The sequence below is a fragment of the Dermacentor variabilis genome, chromosome 4, assembly GCF_050947875.1.
Source record: "Dermacentor variabilis isolate Ectoservices chromosome 4, ASM5094787v1, whole genome shotgun sequence".
Taxonomy (NCBI): domain Eukaryota; kingdom Metazoa; phylum Arthropoda; class Arachnida; order Ixodida; family Ixodidae; genus Dermacentor; species Dermacentor variabilis.
The window spans coordinates 25,601,279-25,620,377 of record NC_134571.1 but is presented as its reverse complement, the minus strand read 5'-3'; the positions used below and the strand labels follow the sequence as shown (position 1 = coordinate 25,620,377).

The window sequence follows — 19,099 nt, the reverse complement described above, 5'->3', positions numbered from 1 at the left end:
ATGGAACCAGTATAATAAATTGTAACTGCATTGAATCAATGCAGAGTAAGTTGAAATCAAAATATAATAATAAACAATGCAAGAAAATTACTTTAGTAATAAATATTGCGAAAAAGGGTTCGAGGATACAATGGCAATGCCGTGCGTCCGCCATTCACGCTTTTTACCACGCGGTTCTGACACGAGTGTTATCGGAAGGAGTCCTCTGTGAAATTCCCCGGTTCCTCTCTTGGCTCCGGGATGTCTCCCAGCCAACCGCTACCACCAAAAGAGAATGCCCTATTTAAAAGAATATTGGTGAGTATTGACTCGTTTTGTGCCGCACTGCGCGCTTGAACAACAGTCTAAGCCTACTTGCACAACTCTGATGCACCGAGAAGGGCATCTCTTTCGCGCGATTACCGATTTTTGCAGCCTTGCTTTAGGTTACAGTTAGGGAAGGCAAGCTTCGAGCTGAATACCAAAAATCTGCGCTGTTTCTAGCGTGACTACGTTGTTTGCAACTTAAATTTCACGTCGTCGTCTCCGTTCAACCGGCGTCATCCGATAGCTGTGATCGATGTGAAATTCAAATAACTGCACATATTTTTCTACTGTTTCGCTCGTGTTTCGTTGAGTAAAAACCTGCGATCGCTGGCTGTTTCTTTCAGAAATGCTACGAACACAAACAATACAAGAATGGGTTAAAATTTGCCAAGCAGATTTTAACCAACCCGAAGTTCGCGGACCATGGAGGTGGGTGTGCAATTCCTTTTAAAGCAAGGGCGCTTATTGTTATCGAAATAGCTGCCTTGTTGGGCAGCGAAATTGTGTCGGCGTTATTGGCCCCATTGAGTTATTAGTCGTAGTTGTTCGCGGTTTGCGTATATTTGTTTCCTAGAAGAAGAAAAAACTGCGCAACTAATTTATCTCGCAGGTCTTATCAGCTAGAGATTATGTGCCAAGCTGCGTTTTTGACAAACTTAGTCGGAGAGCTAAACGCAGTGTAAACAAAAGCGTCATTTTTCACGTTTCGATTGCTGTTATTCACGATTTATCGGCGCTGCCTTAACGTGTGCAACGCGCAGCTGCCGGTCTTATGGGTGTGTCGGTGCTTGATGTATTAACCGCTTTTATACGGTTTTTCGTTTCGTCAGAAACGTTGGCTATGAAAGGGCTGACTCTGAACTGCCTAGGGAGAAAAGACGAAGCTTATGAATACGTTCGGAAAGGGCTCCGGAACGACCTCAAGAGCCATGTCTGTATCCTTTTATGCCGCTCTGGTGGACAGCAGCAGTTCGCTGCATGGTGGTGAAGTGAAACTTGTGGGGTTGCTGGCGTGCATGCTCGAATAACTTCATGACTGGAAGCAGTATTTTAACTGTTTCAGTTTGCATGACAGTAGTTTGTTGCTTTTCTTACCCAAGCTGTGATTGTTAAACAAGTGAAATCGAACAGCATTGCAGGCCCTCAGCATTGCAGGTCTTCACTTGTTGACGTTAAAATAGGACAGTATGTAGTTTAAGGAGCTGTTGTGCTGGGACCCTTGTTCTGTGAATGCAAACATGAACAATTCGGTCTGGCGAGTTTATAGGATTTCGGATAATGATAAGCTTTAGCTATCGTAAGTTGTGTTAGTGCAGCATGGTAATGCATGCTGAAGATGAAGCGAGACATTTGGTTTAGCTTGTGGAAAGTGCCTGCAACCTCAGAGACGTTCGTGACACGTGACATTGATGATGTAGGGTGTTGGGACCTTGGCAGATGCATTCATCTAAATGTAGTAAAGCCCATGGTGAAAATTCTTCTGAGCTGAAATAAACTCTACGTACCTTGCTGCTGTTAATTGGTGTATCAGCTGGGATTGTGTTACCAGCGGTAGAACATTGCACCAACTTGCAGCACCAATGTGGACATGTGCAGCTGTATCATCTGTGTAATGTGATCTTGGTGCCTTTCATACAGGTTCTTCCTGACGTTCAATTGCCAAATGAAACTTGTCAGTAGTAACAAGAAAAATAGTAGCATAAAAATTGGTAACCTGGAATTCGTGCAAAGCACGGATCAGGCGCTCACCCGCCTTGGTGGCTTAGCAGCTATGGTCTTGCGCTGCTAAGCACAAGGCCATGGGATCAAATCTAGGCCACAGCAGTTGCATTTCTGCTGGGACGGAATGCAAAAACGCCTGTGTCCCGTGCATTGGGGCATGTTAAAAATCACCAGGTGGCCGAAATTAATCCATAGTCCCCCACTACAGTGTGCCTCACAGTCAAATCGTGGGTTTTGCATGTAGAACCCCAGAAATTAGTTTAAATTAATGTTTAATCATGCCTTCTGTTACAGCACTGTTTTATAGTGTGCCTGATGCTACAGTGAGAAGGTAGAACTTAAATATTGATCATTTCTTGAACTGTATTCCCATTTCAATCTGCTTACCGAACACTAGGTCCCTCAGAGATGCTGAGGGGTGTTGTGTATAACCATATTGCAGGCTAATCACTCACAGCACGATTTGGCACAGCTGAGCCATGTTGCACGTAGTCTGCGGTTGGTCTGTCAGGTGAATTTACCATAAGAGGCTGCAAGCAGATGTTTTCGCCATTTCACACAAATATGATTTTGCGTAGTGTTGTATTTAAGAGCTCACTGAAGAACAACTCGGACATGTCATATGCCAGTGAATATTGTCATCTTTAGTACCATCTTGTCCCCTCGCTTGTTGCAGGCACTACTTCCGCTTCTTCACTATGAAATTTCCCTGGCTGTTAAAACACACGCACACACTGTCTCTTGCGCAGTGTGTAGCCCCTTAACTTTATCGGATGTTTTCTCTCTTGAGCGCTCCTTCATGGTGCTGGCACAAGTCTAGTGGTGTTTTGATGCTTCAAGGATCGTTCTGCATGCTGCAGTTCACTGGTGTGTAATTGTGCTATTTCTTCTTTCCGCAACTTGGATGGAGAGGTAGCATGCTGCTCGGCTGCAGGCAATGCATTTCCCTGTAGAGATGGTGTGCCGGGCTGCGGTACATCTACTCTAAAAGACTAGGACATTTGATTATCAACTTCTATACAGCTTCTGGGTGCACTGCTTGAAACTTTGAAGTGTTCCAAACTTGTCCTTCTGAAAGAAATGAAGCTGGTCCTCACTGCTCAATAATCTTCTGGAATCTGAAAAGTGTGAGGAAATCTTGTCATGGACTCTTGACTTCCTTATGTGGTTGTATTTACCGACACCAAAGTGTCTTGATTATGCTCCATGTGTTGCTCTATGTACTGCTTCGAAGAAGCTTGTTTCTGCTTGACACGCTGGCTCAGCAGTTTCATCACTTGTGCAGGGTTTTTGCCAAATGAGTCATCCGGTAATCCGACAATATTTAATTACATTTGTCGTAGTTGTCTGTGTAGCAAGATGGCAGGTGCAACTGCCCTTGTGGCGTGAGCAGTGCAGCGGTAGAAGCCCAAGGAGTCTGTGTCAGCGATATGCATCTCATGCTGCTCATGTACTGCCATCTGCTCGTAAGGCTTCATGACTGTTGAACCATTCCATGAGACCATTTGCCTGTGGATGGTACACAGAAAAGAGAAACAATGGCGTTTACCACGCTCCCGAAGGAACACTCTGAATTCCACCAAGGCAAACAGTGGTCCATAGTCGGAAACTATCTCATGGGGTAGCCCTCATGAGAAAATATTTGTACCAGGAAGTTTTTTATCCTTGCAATAGAAATGTTCCTTGAAAAAGTGACCTCTGGCCACTTGTGATAATAAGCGTCGCCACATAACCACAGTCAGTAAGAGCTTGCTCGAAGGGCCCAATAATATCTATAGCAATCTTCTCCCAAGGTGTTTCAGGATAAGCTTCCGGCCGCAGTTGGCCACTCGGACTTGTCACAGGGCTGGCAAACAATACAGATGCTCGTAGTTCAACGTGACCGTCCAGCTTTTTCCACCAGTACAACTCTCACAGTTGCCCTTTTGTTTGGCTTATTCCCGGATGGAATTCAGGAACGATGTTCATCAAACGACGGGAACGGGTACCAGGAAACACTATTCTGTCACCCCGATGAAGTAAGTCGTGTACAACGGAGAGTTCAGTGCGTAAATGAAAATATGGTGCAATCTCTGCTTGTTGTAATTTCTTATGAGGCCAAGATAATGAAGTAAATTCCATGGCCTGTGCAATAACACTGTCATTGTCACTGGCTGCTTTTAATCCTTGTATCATTACCGTAGGAGAAAGAAGACAAAGTCATCTTCAACAGCAACATTGTTGTGCACCTCCTGCAAAGGTAGTTGAGAGAGTTCATTGGCCACAACATTATGGCTTCCTTTGCGGTACTGGATGGGGTAGTTGTGGCTGAGTAGGCGCACTGACCTACGTGAAATGCGTACAGGCCGATGTCCGGTTTCTTTCATTGACAACAATGTGACAAGAGCACTGTGGTCAGTTCACAATACAAAGGGACGGCCCCAAAGATACACATGCCAATGCTCACAGGCCCAAACACAGCTAAGGCTTTGCATTTGCCTGCAGAGTGTTCCATCCTTGCGGGCTCAAGGTGCAGGAGGCAAAGGCAACCATCTGTAGGGATCCCTCGTTATTTTACTGCAGTGCAGCGCCAAGTCCCTACCCAAAAGCATCAGTCTGACAATCACAGGGAGGCTCAGGTCGAAGAAATGTAGCACATTGCAAGTTATCAGTGATTCTAAATGAGCGATGCTCTTTTCAGCAGCTGACGTCCAAGCAAATGGCTCGTTGCCTTGAAGCAATCTGTGAAAAGGCTCCACAACACCCAAGAAATAGGGAGCAAACTTTGAATAAAATCCTGCAAGTCCAAGCAAGAAATGAAGTTAGTTTATGTTAGAAGGTGCAGGAGCCTGCTCTATCGCTTCGGTAGATGAAGCTAGTAGAAAGAAACATCTTAGAGGCCTGCTTCCACTGGTTCCGTGGCAGAGCTGGATGGCAAGGCGAAGGCAGAAAGGGCGGCTGTGGTTGTAGCCCCAGTACGCTCATTGTGTTGAACTAGGAGGAGATTCGCCAGGAACCTCGCATGGGCTATTCAAATCCTTGTTGCCAAAATGTTGTATTTTAAGAGCTCACAGAAGAATGACCGGACATGTCATATGCCGATGAACATCATCATCTTATAATGCCCTCTCGTGCCCTTGTTCCTCATGGGCACTGCTTCCTCTTCACTATGTCACTCCTAACATCCGTGATTGGATTCTTAGCGTTGCTGCTGGTGACACAGTGACATTTTGTTTACTGTACTAGTGCAATGTGTAGTTATTGAAGTGTAGTTATTAGAGACTCTGCATTAAGCATAACTAGCCACATTGGCTAAGTGCTTATGGCATTCTGTTGCTGAGCGTGAGTTTGCGGTTTTAATTCCAATCCCTATCGGCTGCATTCCAATTCAGCCAAAACCAGGATGTTCAACCCTATAATTGGACTTGAGCATGAAATGGTGTTATCCAGAGTATTTCAATCATTAGCAACCTTGTTCGTGGCATTGACAACCACTGAGCTGTGGTTTGGCTGATTTAATGAAACTCAGTATGAAGAGCCTAAATTGTGCATATTGCTTATGAATTCATATTTTTACTCACTATGGTAGCTTAATGGCTGTTAAACACAACTTCATAGATTGGATTCTCAGCTTTAGCAATCACACTCTGATGGCTGTGGAATGCAAAAACACTTGTTTACCTACATTTAGTTGAGGATAAAGGACCTCATGTGCCAAAAGCAGTGTCTCATAGCCCACTGTTCAGCTTTAGAATAAAAGCCCATCAGTGACTCTATCTGAAGTTTTTCATTTGCAATAAATTTGAAATATCGCCTGTATTCTTAAGTATATGTGCCCTTTATTATTGGCTGTATAATAAAGCTTGGATTAGATTCACCTTGAACAACACCCAAATCTAGTTCAGAGTAATAGTTTGTGTTTATTTTATTTCTGCAAGATTGTGTTCTTGCCCCCTTCTGGTTGTTTTCCTTGACATGATACCTGCTGAAGGCTGGCATGTGTATGGCTTACTACAGCGGTCAGACCGCAAGTACGATGAAGCTATCAAGTGCTACAGGAATGCTCTCAAATGGGACAAAGTAAGTTATTTTCGAACATAGTATGATGCACACACTCTGTCTGGTTGATCATTAGTTTCACAACTTGCAGCTAGTCCTGTAATTGCTGTCATAATTGTGGCTTCCAAATCCATTTGTTGCGCATATTGTTGCGATATAATGAAGTAGGTAAAATAGGCAATTTGCTTCGCTATATTGAAATTTGACCTTTTATGCAAGTTGATTTTTCTTACTCGGAAAGGGGCCACAGAACTTTCCGAATTATCGGGCAGTAAAAAAAAAGCACATGTGAATGAGAAAACAATTAATTTTGATGAATCTAGGGGTCGTCGACAAATGATAAGGTTTCATGCCATGTCAATGATATCTTCACATCAGCAGTACAAATTAAGCAAAGCAGTCATCCATGCTTTCGGGTATGCTAGAGCTCACTTTCCTAATGCTAAACTTGAATGTTGTCTTTTGAATGATTTTAGGAGATACTGGTATGGGTGTAAGCAATAACTGGGCTTGTGCTCATGTAATCACTGTCGTGTCAACTTGATCACAGCATGTTACATTTCTTTGTTCTCTTTTGTCACAGGATAATATTCAGATTCTTCGGGATTTGTCACTGCTTCAGATCCAGATGCGGGATTTGGAAGGATATAGGGTAAGCAGTCATTTCCTGGGCAGAAGAAACCAGTTGCCGTTGTTGGATGTATTCAGAATGTACTCAATTTATGCAACAGAATGCAAGAAATTTTTTGCATGGAGCACTCTTTCTGTTGCATCGAGTGTCTGCAGCTTCGCTATCACTTCAACATTCTCAAATTTTTGTGGATTTTCCTTGGACAGTGCATCTTGTGAAGCATGCATTTATTTCAACTGAATTCTTTCATTGTTCACGTTAGCAGAGGGAAGAATTGAAGTGCACAGTTGCTTTACCTCTACTTTATTATAGGTAGTATTCCTGTGAACAGCAGCATTATGTGATTGTGCCTTTTCTTTCAGGACACTAGGTACCAATTGTTCATGCTGCGGCCAACACAGAGGGCATCGTGGATTGGGTTCTCGATGTCGTATCACTTGCTTAAGGACTACGATATGGCGCTCAAGATATTGGAAGAGTTTAGGAAAACACAAACGGTAAGAATACTTCAGTAATGATTACATTAAAAGTTCGTTAATTCACAACTCGTTAATTCGAAATTTCGGATAATTCGAAGTAGCCGCCGCGGTCTGGCCAACAACTTATTGAAAGCAATGTGTAACGCATTCCGCTAATTCATACGGAAGTCCACATCGTCGCAGTTAATTCGAACTCCACAGCATCGTGGATGGGGGGAGAGCTAATGTGCAGGAGCATGATCGCGATGCTGGCGTCCCCGCACGGGCTGCGCAGCTTTGCTTTTTCCATCAGCGGCAAGGGTGATAACACTGTCCCCGCGCACCCTGTTCTTTGTGTACCAGCGAAAGCGTGCGAGGGTGAGCCGACGAACACGGCTCAATCTTGTGTGCGTGAGCGAGGAAGGCGGGGCGGAGCGTGCCCTCTCCTGTCACGTGCAAGGTACGGGGGTGAGACGAGGGAGGGAGTGGGGGATGTTCTTGTATGGTGGCAGCTGCGCATCCATGAGGGTGCTGTACCTTGAAAGCGATCTGCCACGTGGCCAAAGTGCGCGCCCGCGCGGGCCTCATCTTCAAAGCGATCTGCGATGTTTGCAGAGTGCACGTAGTGCTGGTACTTCATATGCGCTGTGCTTTCTACGTTTCATTCGTGTTGAAGCGAGAGCAGTACAAAGGTCAATTCGCTCGCTGCTACTGCCGCATCTTCTTACTCCAGTGTTTTTCTGCTAGTTTCCGCGGACATTGAGCGAGATATGTTCATGCTTACCTGTGCGAGGTAACATGCAAACCAAGGTAACATTTCTATGCAAATGAGGGGCAGGGTACTTTTACTAGTACAAATGTGAATAGTGCCCACCATTCGCCATAAAGACAGGTAAACCCGCAAAAGATAATTGAAATGACGTGTGTCTCACAGTATCAATTGTATAACATGTACACCTGTGAGATATACCTTTTCTTTACTTGGCAAACAAAGAACCACATCAAATGGACTCGTGCATCAAAGATGCGCAGGAAGAACCTTGCAAGAACAAGTTAATAAGCGAAAGTGCCAAGTGAAGATTTTTAGTAGCGTTTATTGAACTAGCTCTGGAAGAATTTTAGAGAAATGCATATTTGTGGAACAATCACAGTTCTTTTGCATCCCTCATTTACTGCTCTACCAAGTGCCAAAACCGATTCGTGGTCCCAAGACCCATACAAACGTGTAGAGCGCAGGACGCTGTGGCGTTCTAGATGTACTGAGGCCACCGCGGAAGGTTAAAAAAAATCACGCCCATTAGCACAGCATGATTAGCACAGCAGGGAAGTGGATACGTCAAGCGGCTCAATTCATAACTGTAGAAGCGTCATTCAACACACGGAATTATTCTCAACTTCCAGTGGCGTTTTCTCTACTTCCTTTTTAAATAAAAAGATATAGATGCATAAATATTTTCATGAACCATTTTCGCTTTTCCTCCCTGTTTGGCTGTTGCCGTGGCTTTCTCCCTTAGTAGATAGCTTAATTTCTCATCTCCTTGCGACTCTTGTTTCCAGTTGCCATTTTTGCACGAAACGTGCTGTACAATTAGGGAAAAACCAGACGAGGTAACGGGTGACAGTCATATTGCTTATGAGTTTAGCGGTTATTACAGGGTCTGATGATGGACGCTGTTTCGCAATATCTAATTTTCCACCTTATCTAACCCATATCGCGGATATATGGTTCCGAAGATCTACCAGCGTCGCGGCGAGCCGTCACTCGAGGAAATAATGAAGCAAAAGGAAAAGTTAAACGCAACTGACAGTTTCTCCGGCAACTACTCGTTCCACGAGCATACACACCAGCTGACTACGAACTGAGTCCATTTCCTGGCCCCTGGATCAGTCTAAATGAGGAAGGTTGAACTGACGAAGCAACAGCGATGCGCGTGATTGTTGAATAGATGGTCAGATAAAAATTTTGTTAGGCATTATAAAGAAAATAAACTATTATAATTACAACAATAAATTACGCCCTGCCTGCTGCAACAGATGGTGACAATTGAATTCATCTTGAGTTAGTAGCACGAGCACCGAATCTATGAGAAAACTGGTCTCCACACCCCAGGAGATGCCGATAACTACCGCCATTCAAAAGGAGTGCAAAAATTGACAACCATTCCACTCTGTGAAAATAGAATGGCAGCGAAAGCTGATGACAGTCAAAGCTTTCAAACGAAAAGCAAAGTGTTTCACCTCCGCCGCAGGTCAGCCTGCAGATAATGCAATATCGGGCCGACGCGCGGCGGAAGTGAAGAAGGCGTTAAGCACCCCGCATACGTGGGCCGATACCGAAGATAGTGCAACACCGGGCGGACCCCCGGTGGCGGTGAAGCAGGCATTAAAAACTCCCCATACGTAGGCCGATTCCAAAGATATTGCAATACCAGGCCCACCCGCAACGGAGGTGAAGCAGGCGTTAAGCACTCCTCATACGTGGGCCGATCCCGAAGACTCCAAAGGGCGCGTTTTAGGTTCCAGAGTCCAAAGGGGTATGTGCCATTGATCTTGGACCCTTTCTTCATTATCACCAGGATTGGCCCACATGATGATTTTTTCAGTTAACGGACGCCGAAAAAAACTACAGAAGTTAGTCATACACTGCTTTCGCTGTAAAAGGCAGCAAAACGTTGACCGCCAAGTAGATTGATTTGTCGGCGCTTTAGGAATGTGTGTGAGGAGTGGTGGCGTGGTTTGATAAGGGGGTGGGATGCCACTTAACTTTTTTGGGGGGGGCGCCCCCCCCCCTCCCCCGGGCCCTCCCTTGGGTACGTGCCTGGCCAGAGCCATCTTGACGTCAGGGACGTCAGATCGCGTTGGCAGCATCCGGTTATGTTGGCTGCACCAGTGCTTCGAAGTATAGATGTTGTTCACGCCAACATGACATAGCGTGTGTGCACGCATGCTCACGCCACGTCGGACTATATATGCGCCTTAACCGAGCGATTTTTTTCAATGACTTTCGTTAGTTCTAATTTTGTATAATTCGAATTTTCATAGCATAGCCGCAGAATTTGAATTAACGAGCTTTTACTGTATTTGCTTTGTCACTGCAGTTGAGGAACCCAACTGCTTTGTAGTTTGTTGCTGTTTAATGGGTTTGCTTGCGTGCATGAGCAGATGTTAATGACTTTAAAGGAATGTGTCTTTAATTATTGAACAAAATAATTTTCTAAATTAAAAATAAGATACATATTTTGTTAGCTCTAGGTCAATGTGCATTATCTGTTTGAAAACATTGCTTGATACTTAGTGTTTTTGAGTAAATAGGCTTACTAGTTCGCAAGAGTAATGGTAGATTGCACTACTGCATTCTTACATTTGTATATCAGGACAGGAGGTTTCGTATTTTAGAAGATACAAAAATGAAAGGCAGGTAGCAGAGCCAGTTTCAGAGTCCTGCACTATCACCTTGTGATGTCGGATTTTGGCAGTGTAGGGTCAAGGCTAACAAATTATTCACTAAAGGGACCCTGAAACATTTTTCGAAGATAGTAATAATGCATTCCTGATGAGTAGAAGAGGCTCTTGTGAACATGTGAGCTAAATGTTATTGCACCGCATGCAGCAGGGGAATTTACACTTTCCTGCAAAAAAAACGGCAAAAGATCACTTGCTCTTGCTTCTGCATTGTCGTGATGCAGCATCACTGCAAGCACCTGGACCTACCGAGAGTGATTGGCTGGTACTGCAATTGCTAATATTGAGTTAAATAAGGGAAATATATCGGGTGCTTCTTTATCTTTCTTTGGGCCAAAATTTTTTAAAATTGCCTTTGGCAGATATAAAAATTCTCACCCTTGATCTAAATTGCTTGATGAGGTGGCCATTACTTCGAGAAATTGAAATGCGTAATTAAATAATTAACATAACTAATTTCTTATTTAATTATTTTATGCCACATATTTACAAATTATTGCCGATGAGTTCGCAAGGCGTATTCACTTGGAAGGAATTCTCAGAACTGCACCAGTTTCAAGATACTCATAGTAATTTTCAAGGTGCCTGACAATATGCAGTGACTTTCTAGTTACTTCTTTTAAGAAAACACTTTTGTATGCATTGAATCATGAAAGTTGGAACACCAATGCATTTCGTCGGACACCTTGAAAATTAATCTCTTGACTGGTGCAGTCCAAAGAATTCATTCCAAGTAGATACGCCTTTGCAAACTCACTGGCTATAATTCATAGGTTTAAATATGCACAGTATATTAATTAATTATAAGGTGAGTAGCACAATTATGTTAATGAAACATTTTGATTTCTTGTCGAACTAATGGCCACCTCATTGAGTAGTTTAGATAAAGGGTTAGAATTGTGCTATCTACCACAGCCCTCTTGCCACCGAGACACTCAACGTTTGGATGGGATCCCCTGGCATCTTTGTTGTGTAGCTTCCAGTGAACTAGTGCAGACGAAGAGAAAGCTGTGCTTCTGTGGAGTGACTGCATTTGTACGTGGATCAGAAAAATTTTTGCGGCATGAGATTAGTGAATCAGTGTCCTTTAATAGTGAGGCCATTCTATAAGCAGTTAGAAAAGTGTTTTAGGGCCACTTTAAAAAGGACCTAAAAATAAATCTCCAGCTGGCAACTTTTGTGCACTAAAGGGATCTAATCTGAGCACATGAAACTGAAATCATTAATTTCAGCATAGTATCATGGCGAGCTGTTTGGTTATGAAATATAACAAGAGTAGATTAGTTTTCATTTCGTTTGGTTAATGGGTGATAGTACCCCTCCTCCCAACATTACCGACACCAGTTCAAGAGCATGTCTGCCTGTGCAGTTTGGTATAGCGTTTCTCTTTAGTGTCCCCTTAGCAATATGGCCCTTACTAAGGTGTGATGGAATTATTTGATGGGGCATTGCAACACTTGTGGATCTCCTTGCACTTGAGGTGATAAAGGGTCTCTAAATAGGTGCAAATATATTGAAAAACAGTCTGCAGCACGTAGTTTTTTTTTTTTTATGCCTATGCAAGATTTGAGGGCTCAGTGCATCATGATGGTTCTACAAATTCTGACACATGCCTGGGGTGTCTGCTTGCGAGTAGCAAATAGTGAGCTCCTGTCACTGCTTAGGTTTTTCGCCATACAGCATCACAAAGTTCGCAATGGCAGCACACTGTCCTCATTCAAGGAAATCTACAAGTGCAGAAACTATCCTCTATCTGTCCAAAATCTTCCAAAGGCCTGTAGAGGGAAGCTGGGGCAGGCAGTGCATAGTGTAGTTATTTTGCCTTAAATGTTTGTAATGTGACTGTCATGGGCACTGTTTAGAAAAATCTTGGGGCAGGAAGTATGCTAGTTCCTTACAAAGCTGGAACAAACAACTGAACGTAACTGGTGGTCTTTATGAGCAGATTTAGAGTGCAGTGCATGCCTTGAAGGCACTACACTAATACTGGCACTGAAACTAGATTTTTTTCTTTCTGGCCGCAGAAGCGTGGGTACGACTATGAACACAGTGAACTATTGCTCTATCAAAACATGGTGATGCGAGAGGCTGGTGAACTAGATGAGGCACTTGGCCATTTAGCACGCAATGAGGAGCAGATCTGCGACAAGCTGTCTGTGCTTGAAACAAGAGGTAAGTTCTTGTTATTTGCATGCTAGCTTTTTAATCAATTCTAGGCTCCATTCTTGTCTTGGGCAGGTATTGTTGTGGAGTTCTAAAGCAACTTCAGGCACATATTGCAGCCTATGTAAGATCTCAGGACAACTAATGAATTCAGTACAATAAGTACGTTCTTAAAAGCACACCTTGCGAACTTGCTCATAATTTCACACATTCTAGTTAGGGATCCAGATTCCTTGTACTAGGCGATTGTCACTGAACTTCATTTAATATTTATGGCTTTCTAAAGAAAAGTGTGTTAAAACTAGAAGCATGTGAGCATAGCTTGTATATACAGTCGAACCTGGATATATTGAATCTGAAGGGGATTACAAAAGAGTTCTGTATATATGTATTTAATATATAACATAGACATGTTATTGAAAATTTTTCAGGGGAATTTTACAGCTATTCGTTCTACGCAATAATTCATTATATGTGGTTCTACAGTTCAACCTCGCAATAATGAAATCTGCGGGGAATGCGAAAAAATTCGCTTTGCGAGAATTTTGTTGTTGTAAAAGGGAGCAGCTCAGATAGGCAATGCATCGCAGACCGAACCTTTACTGTCAACATTCCACTAGCCTACTTTGGCAAGCTTTGCTCGAGGATATAGAACCGCATTGCCGACATTACAAAGTGAGCCACAAGCGGCGATCAGCAGTGGCAGCACTGCCGTGGAACAATATTTTTGGTCATTTGCTTTCAGAGGTGCAATCAATTTTGAGAGATTTTGCATAACTCGACACCGGACGCAGATAAACAGTGCTCCACACATGCAACAAAATTTCTCCAGCGCACACTGTTGCCCGTAGGCGCCGACACGTCCGGGGCGGAATGCGAAAGTGATTGTATCTCATCTACCCAAAGGCACATGATTGAGATTACGGCCTCTTCGCGCCAATTTATGTCCGGTGCTGAATTCACAAGCAGTGCCTGTCAAGTGGCACCAAAACCAGTGTACTTGAAGCAAGGGTTGTGTATTCCTGGGCAATCGATCAATAACGGCCCAATATGTGGCCCTCCATGCTGCGACCGCGATCTCAAGTGCCATAAACAATTCTACGTCGGTGGGACGTGGATTTCGTTTTTGCTGCATTTTTCTTACCAAAGTGTACATTACGCACAATACTAGGTGTGCAAAAATCGTCGTCACATGTTGGTAGCAACATGCGTGCTGCTTCAAACGAGCAATCAGCAATTAAGATGGCGGCCACGACGTGTTTGTGGCACACGCGATCACTTTTGGCACTTGGTTGTTTTTGTAAACAAAAATGGCTGCGTCCATGCAAGTTTAATTTGGCAGTATTTTATGCACATTTAGTGCAAGGCAATTGCATTTGAGCTCATTTTGGAGCTTGCTAGCCTTGCGCGAGAAGGTAATATACAGGGTTACGTTGCGTCAAATTTCGTTGTCGCGGGATTATAGTACAGGGACATTTAGTTGTCGAGAGGTGTGAAATGCATTCACTACTGTGGGCGTTCACTGGGAATACAAAAATACTTCGTTGTCGCAGGATTTCGTTATCGTGCATTTCGACTATATACATCCAGGTTTGACTGTACTAATGCCATAATTACACTGGTGGAAGCAGCAAAATACTAAGCTAAGATGGCAACACGGAAAAAATTGTATCGACCGTTTCTTACTTGTACTTCGTCTCCCCCTTATTAAATGTTATTGTCATGTTGCATATAGGAAAGATGTTAGAAGCTGTGAACTCTGCCTGAAAGATTGTGGCAGTAGGCGTGTTTTAATTGTTTTCTCTCGGTTTCTTATTCAGCAAACCTGCTGATGCAGGTGGGTCAGTATACAGCGGCCGAGACAATATACAGGGAGCTGTTGAACAGAAATCCTGAGAACCACGAATACTATCATGGCCTGATGAAAGCACTACGGCAACGTGAGTCCTCAATTTTTCACGCGGCTCTAGAATGCTTTTTTATAGCTTCATTTTTTGGATTTGTTTGTTACAGCATTGGGCTCATTTTTTCCCTAAAGCCCTTTGCACCTTGTCGCTTAAGGGAGAACACGAGTCTTGAAAGCCGAAAATTGAAAGAAAAAAAAAATTGATTTTTTGGGAACTATTTGTTTTGGTATCTATAACACCTAATCTAAACCGTATCAAAACGATTTGCCCAAAAAATTCATCCAAAGTATTAAAAAAATTTTGTGAGCGTGTACGGCAAGAACGAAGTCCAAAATCACGTAGAAGCACTGCAGTTCACGAAGCTATCGCTTCTCTTACCCTCCACTGAGCGCCACCATCTTGGTATCATTCGAAAGCTCAAAGTTCCGCCTTTCAGTTCCTCACATCCTCTCCGACAATGTCCGCATAAGAAAAGCGCAAACATAAAACAATCAGGGGGCCTGTCTGATGAAGCTGGAGATGCACACGGCCTTCCTATTGATTCAATGTGTCAGCGCGCTGAGAGGCGCCTTCCGATTGGCTGTTACTATGGCAGCTAGTGCCCTGACGCTGCCAGCTCAGCGCTTGTCAGCTAGACCTGCCAATGGACCTACTTCTTCTATCCATCATTTGTTTGTTGATCACATTGTGAACATAAGTGGCAAATTGACCCTTGTAGGATTCGTCGCACGATCTCGCCGCTGCCACCATTTGTTAGAGTTGTCAGACGATCTACGAGCTGTAGGCTGATCTCACCTGTGCCATTCAGATGTAAGATCTGGCAGTCGTAGCTGTAGAAAGGAGCTTGACTCTTCGTCGGGACTTAGGTAAGCAGGATTTATTTACATGTTATTTACAGTTGAACATGAGATACATCGACAGTCTAGCGTGACTCCCAAATGGAGCCCGCAAGACAAAGCATACAGCAAACGAGCACACAGCTCACAAGTACATTTCGAGCACGACAATGAGCACACACTAGCAGCCGACAATCGCTGCTTATATGCACTCCGCTCGACGTCATAGTTCAAAGTCATTGTAGATGACCCGTCCTTTTAGAGGAGGCAGGCTCTCGACTTGGAAGAGGATGAGGGCTCACACACATGCACACACATGTTCATGGTCCGAAATCGACACCACACAAATTTCGTAAATCTCTGAGCCGTTCCGGGTAGCGCGCCCGGGTAGCACATTGTCTTGCGTCTTGGTCGGCGCGTGGGAAGGAGCCTTCGTCGGCCGACTTTCCCGCGGCAACTCCCCCACCCGTAGCAGATCAGGTCCGCGTTGTCGTGTTGCGCACAAAGCCTGCTTCGTCAAATGCATCCTAGCTGAAGCGACGGAGAGTGGAGGATGCGTGCATTGTTCCCGACACAAAGTCGACTTAGTCACGCCGTGGCTAGAGGTTGACGGCGGCATTCCAAGATGAGGTTGCCACCGCTGGCGTAAATGGCTGGCAAACTTGCACTGCAGCTGGCCGTTCTTAACACACTCTCAAAAAAAGAAAAGAAAAAGAAAAAAAACGTTTGGCACCGGACATGTGTCTAGGCATGTTGCTTCTGCTTCCTACAGTGATAAAGAGACATTTGTCGCAAGGTTCAGACCAGCCGATAAGATGGCACCTGATAAGATGTTTGCAATGGAATACCAACTGGGCCCGTACCCAAACCCTTCTTCAGAACCAGAGATAAGTCATTGTGTGGTACAATCTCGTACTGTATTGGCAATAATGCAACAGCAAAGCTAACCATTGCCCTTTGTTCTCGCATGTAGTTTTACTTCGGAGATAGTAGATGATGTGCCAATGCCTATTCCCGCACCTCTCGTGCATACGTGTGTTTGTGTTAGTGCATTCCAGATCCTGACATGAGACTATATATATTCCTAATGTTAACATCAGCGGAGGCATGTTTGTGTGTAATTATTATTTCCCGATTTTAAAGCTTGGAATGTATATTCCAGCCCCCTTTTTTTAAGTCTCAAATTTTGGGATCAGCACTGTGTCTCTTCTGCTCATTAAATTCTCGTCATTCTTATTTCTCTGAATGCTGGTGTGTCAGAGTGTACAAAAACTAAGATATAGTGTCTTAGGACACTGCGATATATGTTGAAAGCCTGTAGAAATCGCTAGCAAGAAATCACATTTGTAAAGCTGCAACATTAGAGTTTCATAACTTCAGCTAAAGTACAGATATAAACATCAAAATGCTAACTTGCAGTCTTTGAACCTCCAGGAACATACCTGATTACTTGTAGCGCTCTTATCGCAGTACATTTTTCATGAGTTGCCACCTAAATTTTTAGCACAAGAAGAATTGTAACTTCTTTTTTTTTATTCACTTAGAAAAAAAGAAACCTAATTTGCATATTTGTGATCAGCACACAAGATTGAATGTGCCCTGAAAGTTTCATGTATCTAGAGAGAACAAAATGTTCAGTTCAGCCTTTCTTTTCTCTTAAAGAAGGAGACAGGACTGAAAGCTTGCAAGCTTGTCAGAGGTCCTGCCTCCTTTATCAACTTGGCAGTACAGTGCACAGGCAGAGTGTTTTATTTTTCCAAATAAACACTGAAGCATGATAACAAAAACACTTTGTAAAAAGCAGTACTGTGCATTGCAGCACAAGCACACGCATTAGAAAAACAAATAACAGATTAAAGAGACTGCTTGGTATAATGTGCCCTAGGTGTCGGCACTAACCAAATTTCTTTATGTCCAGTCTGCAGGATATGCATGTCTTTCTCAAGTTTTGCCAGATAACAAATATAATTTTCATCACTTCGTCAGCAGTGTTTGTTCCGGACACTGAGTGCTCCCAATTTAGTGCTTTGTTTTTTGTACTTTCTCAAAACGCTAATCTTTAATCCAGTATTCAGGCCTCGATATCTCAACACCAAGAACAGATAGAACAAAGCCTTAATGTGTACTTTGTGAATTATTGCAAACAGAATATTTTCTTTTCATTTCAGATATTATTTTGCTACATTTTCTGCCACATGGTTGCCACATTCTGTGGTCTTACATTCAATGGAATGTAAAATATCTGTTAATGGTCGGATGAAAAAAAAGTACATGCTATATTTCATTCCATACTCTTTATGCTATCTAACCATGCCCTACAAATAATGTTTATTGTGCCACTTATTTTCCATTGTGGCCTTAAACAATGGAAATGAAATGTTAATTACTAATTGACCTACAGCAAAGCTAATTTACATTAGAAATCAGCACAAACATCATTGTAAGACTGGAAAGTTTCATTAATATTGATGAAAAAAAATGAACACTTCTTCAACAGCAGAGTTTCCCATTAATTAGTTTTTCATGAAGTTCTGCAGTCATTAAAGTTGTTGCCTGTTGACTGTCTTTCTTCAAGGGCTATTTCATGCTAACACTATTTCACTCATGTATGCAGCATTAATGGGTGGGCTGGTGATAAAAATTAGGTTGTGTTGATGTGCTAGATGCTCAGGTTAGCCCACTGGCCTATACGGCACTAGGTCAAAAATAAACATGTTGTTTTTGTGTTCCCGTTGGGTCAAGGGCACCATACATTTTTTCAATGATCCCTTTGCTCTATGCAGAGGGTGTCGAAGATGAACTCAAGCTGTTTGAGGAAAGCCAGGAGAAGTTCCCCAGGGCGCAAACGCCTCGAAGACTGCCACTCAATTTTGCCACAGGTGGGCTGTCTGACTGGCTATAAAGAGGGGTCCCTAGGTCCCTGCTCCCCTTTACTATAATATCAAGCTCCATTCTCAGCCTAATTGATTGTTGTGCTTGCAGGTGAAACGTTTCGCACGCTAGTGGACAAGTACATGCGGAAAGCACTTCACAAAGGCGTACCACCACTCTTCGTAGACCTTAGGCCTCTCTATAAGAGTCCAGAAAGAGTTGAGTACTTGAGAATCTTGTTGCTTCTTTTCCTTTTCATTGTCAAAATGCCTTTGGGCCAGATTCCCAGGGCACATTAGAAAAATTTAGAAGTTTGGGATTTAATTATACCTCTGTTTGTCCTCTAAATGACCTCTCCCAACTTCTCTTTTACTTCATATAAGTGCTAGCATTAAAGGGCCCCTCACCAAGTCTGACCATTTTGAGCTGACAAGCACAGAGCATACAATGCGTGCTAACAATCTGAAATTTCAACCCGAACACCGTTTGCCCTTCTCCTCGCAGCCGCCGCGCTGCAAGCTGGAGGGTGACGTAAACATGTTTTATAGTGCGCCTACATACACGTCTTTGTGCTGTGATGTCACTCGTAGTGACACGTGACTTCGAGAACTGTTCAAGGCAACATCTGTTATTTATGCAATCTGTTGCTTGAATAGACGAATTAAAGTTTGCAAAAATAATAAAACAGACACAAACCAAATATCT

At 43.3% G+C, this 19,099-nt stretch overlaps 1 protein-coding gene across 1 annotated transcript in view; it reads left to right on the top strand.

The window, feature by feature from the left end:
* The first annotated feature begins 124 nt into the window (after positions 1 to 124).
* Positions 125 to 19,099, top strand: part of Naa15-16 (N-alpha-acetyltransferase 15/16) — a 137,099-nt gene continuing 118,124 nt past the window's right edge. The window contains exons 1-10 of the mRNA XM_075688454.1: positions 125 to 297; positions 651 to 735; positions 1,137 to 1,241; positions 5,999 to 6,087; positions 6,650 to 6,718; positions 7,060 to 7,194; positions 12,642 to 12,789; positions 14,601 to 14,720; positions 18,307 to 18,402; positions 18,506 to 18,612. Coding sequence (XP_075544569.1) covers positions 241 to 297; positions 651 to 735; positions 1,137 to 1,241; positions 5,999 to 6,087; positions 6,650 to 6,718; positions 7,060 to 7,194; positions 12,642 to 12,789; positions 14,601 to 14,720; positions 18,307 to 18,402; positions 18,506 to 18,612 — 1,011 coding nt within the window. The 5' untranslated portion in view covers positions 125 to 240. The remainder of the gene's footprint in view (positions 298 to 650; positions 736 to 1,136; positions 1,242 to 5,998; positions 6,088 to 6,649; positions 6,719 to 7,059; positions 7,195 to 12,641; positions 12,790 to 14,600; positions 14,721 to 18,306; positions 18,403 to 18,505; positions 18,613 to 19,099) is intronic.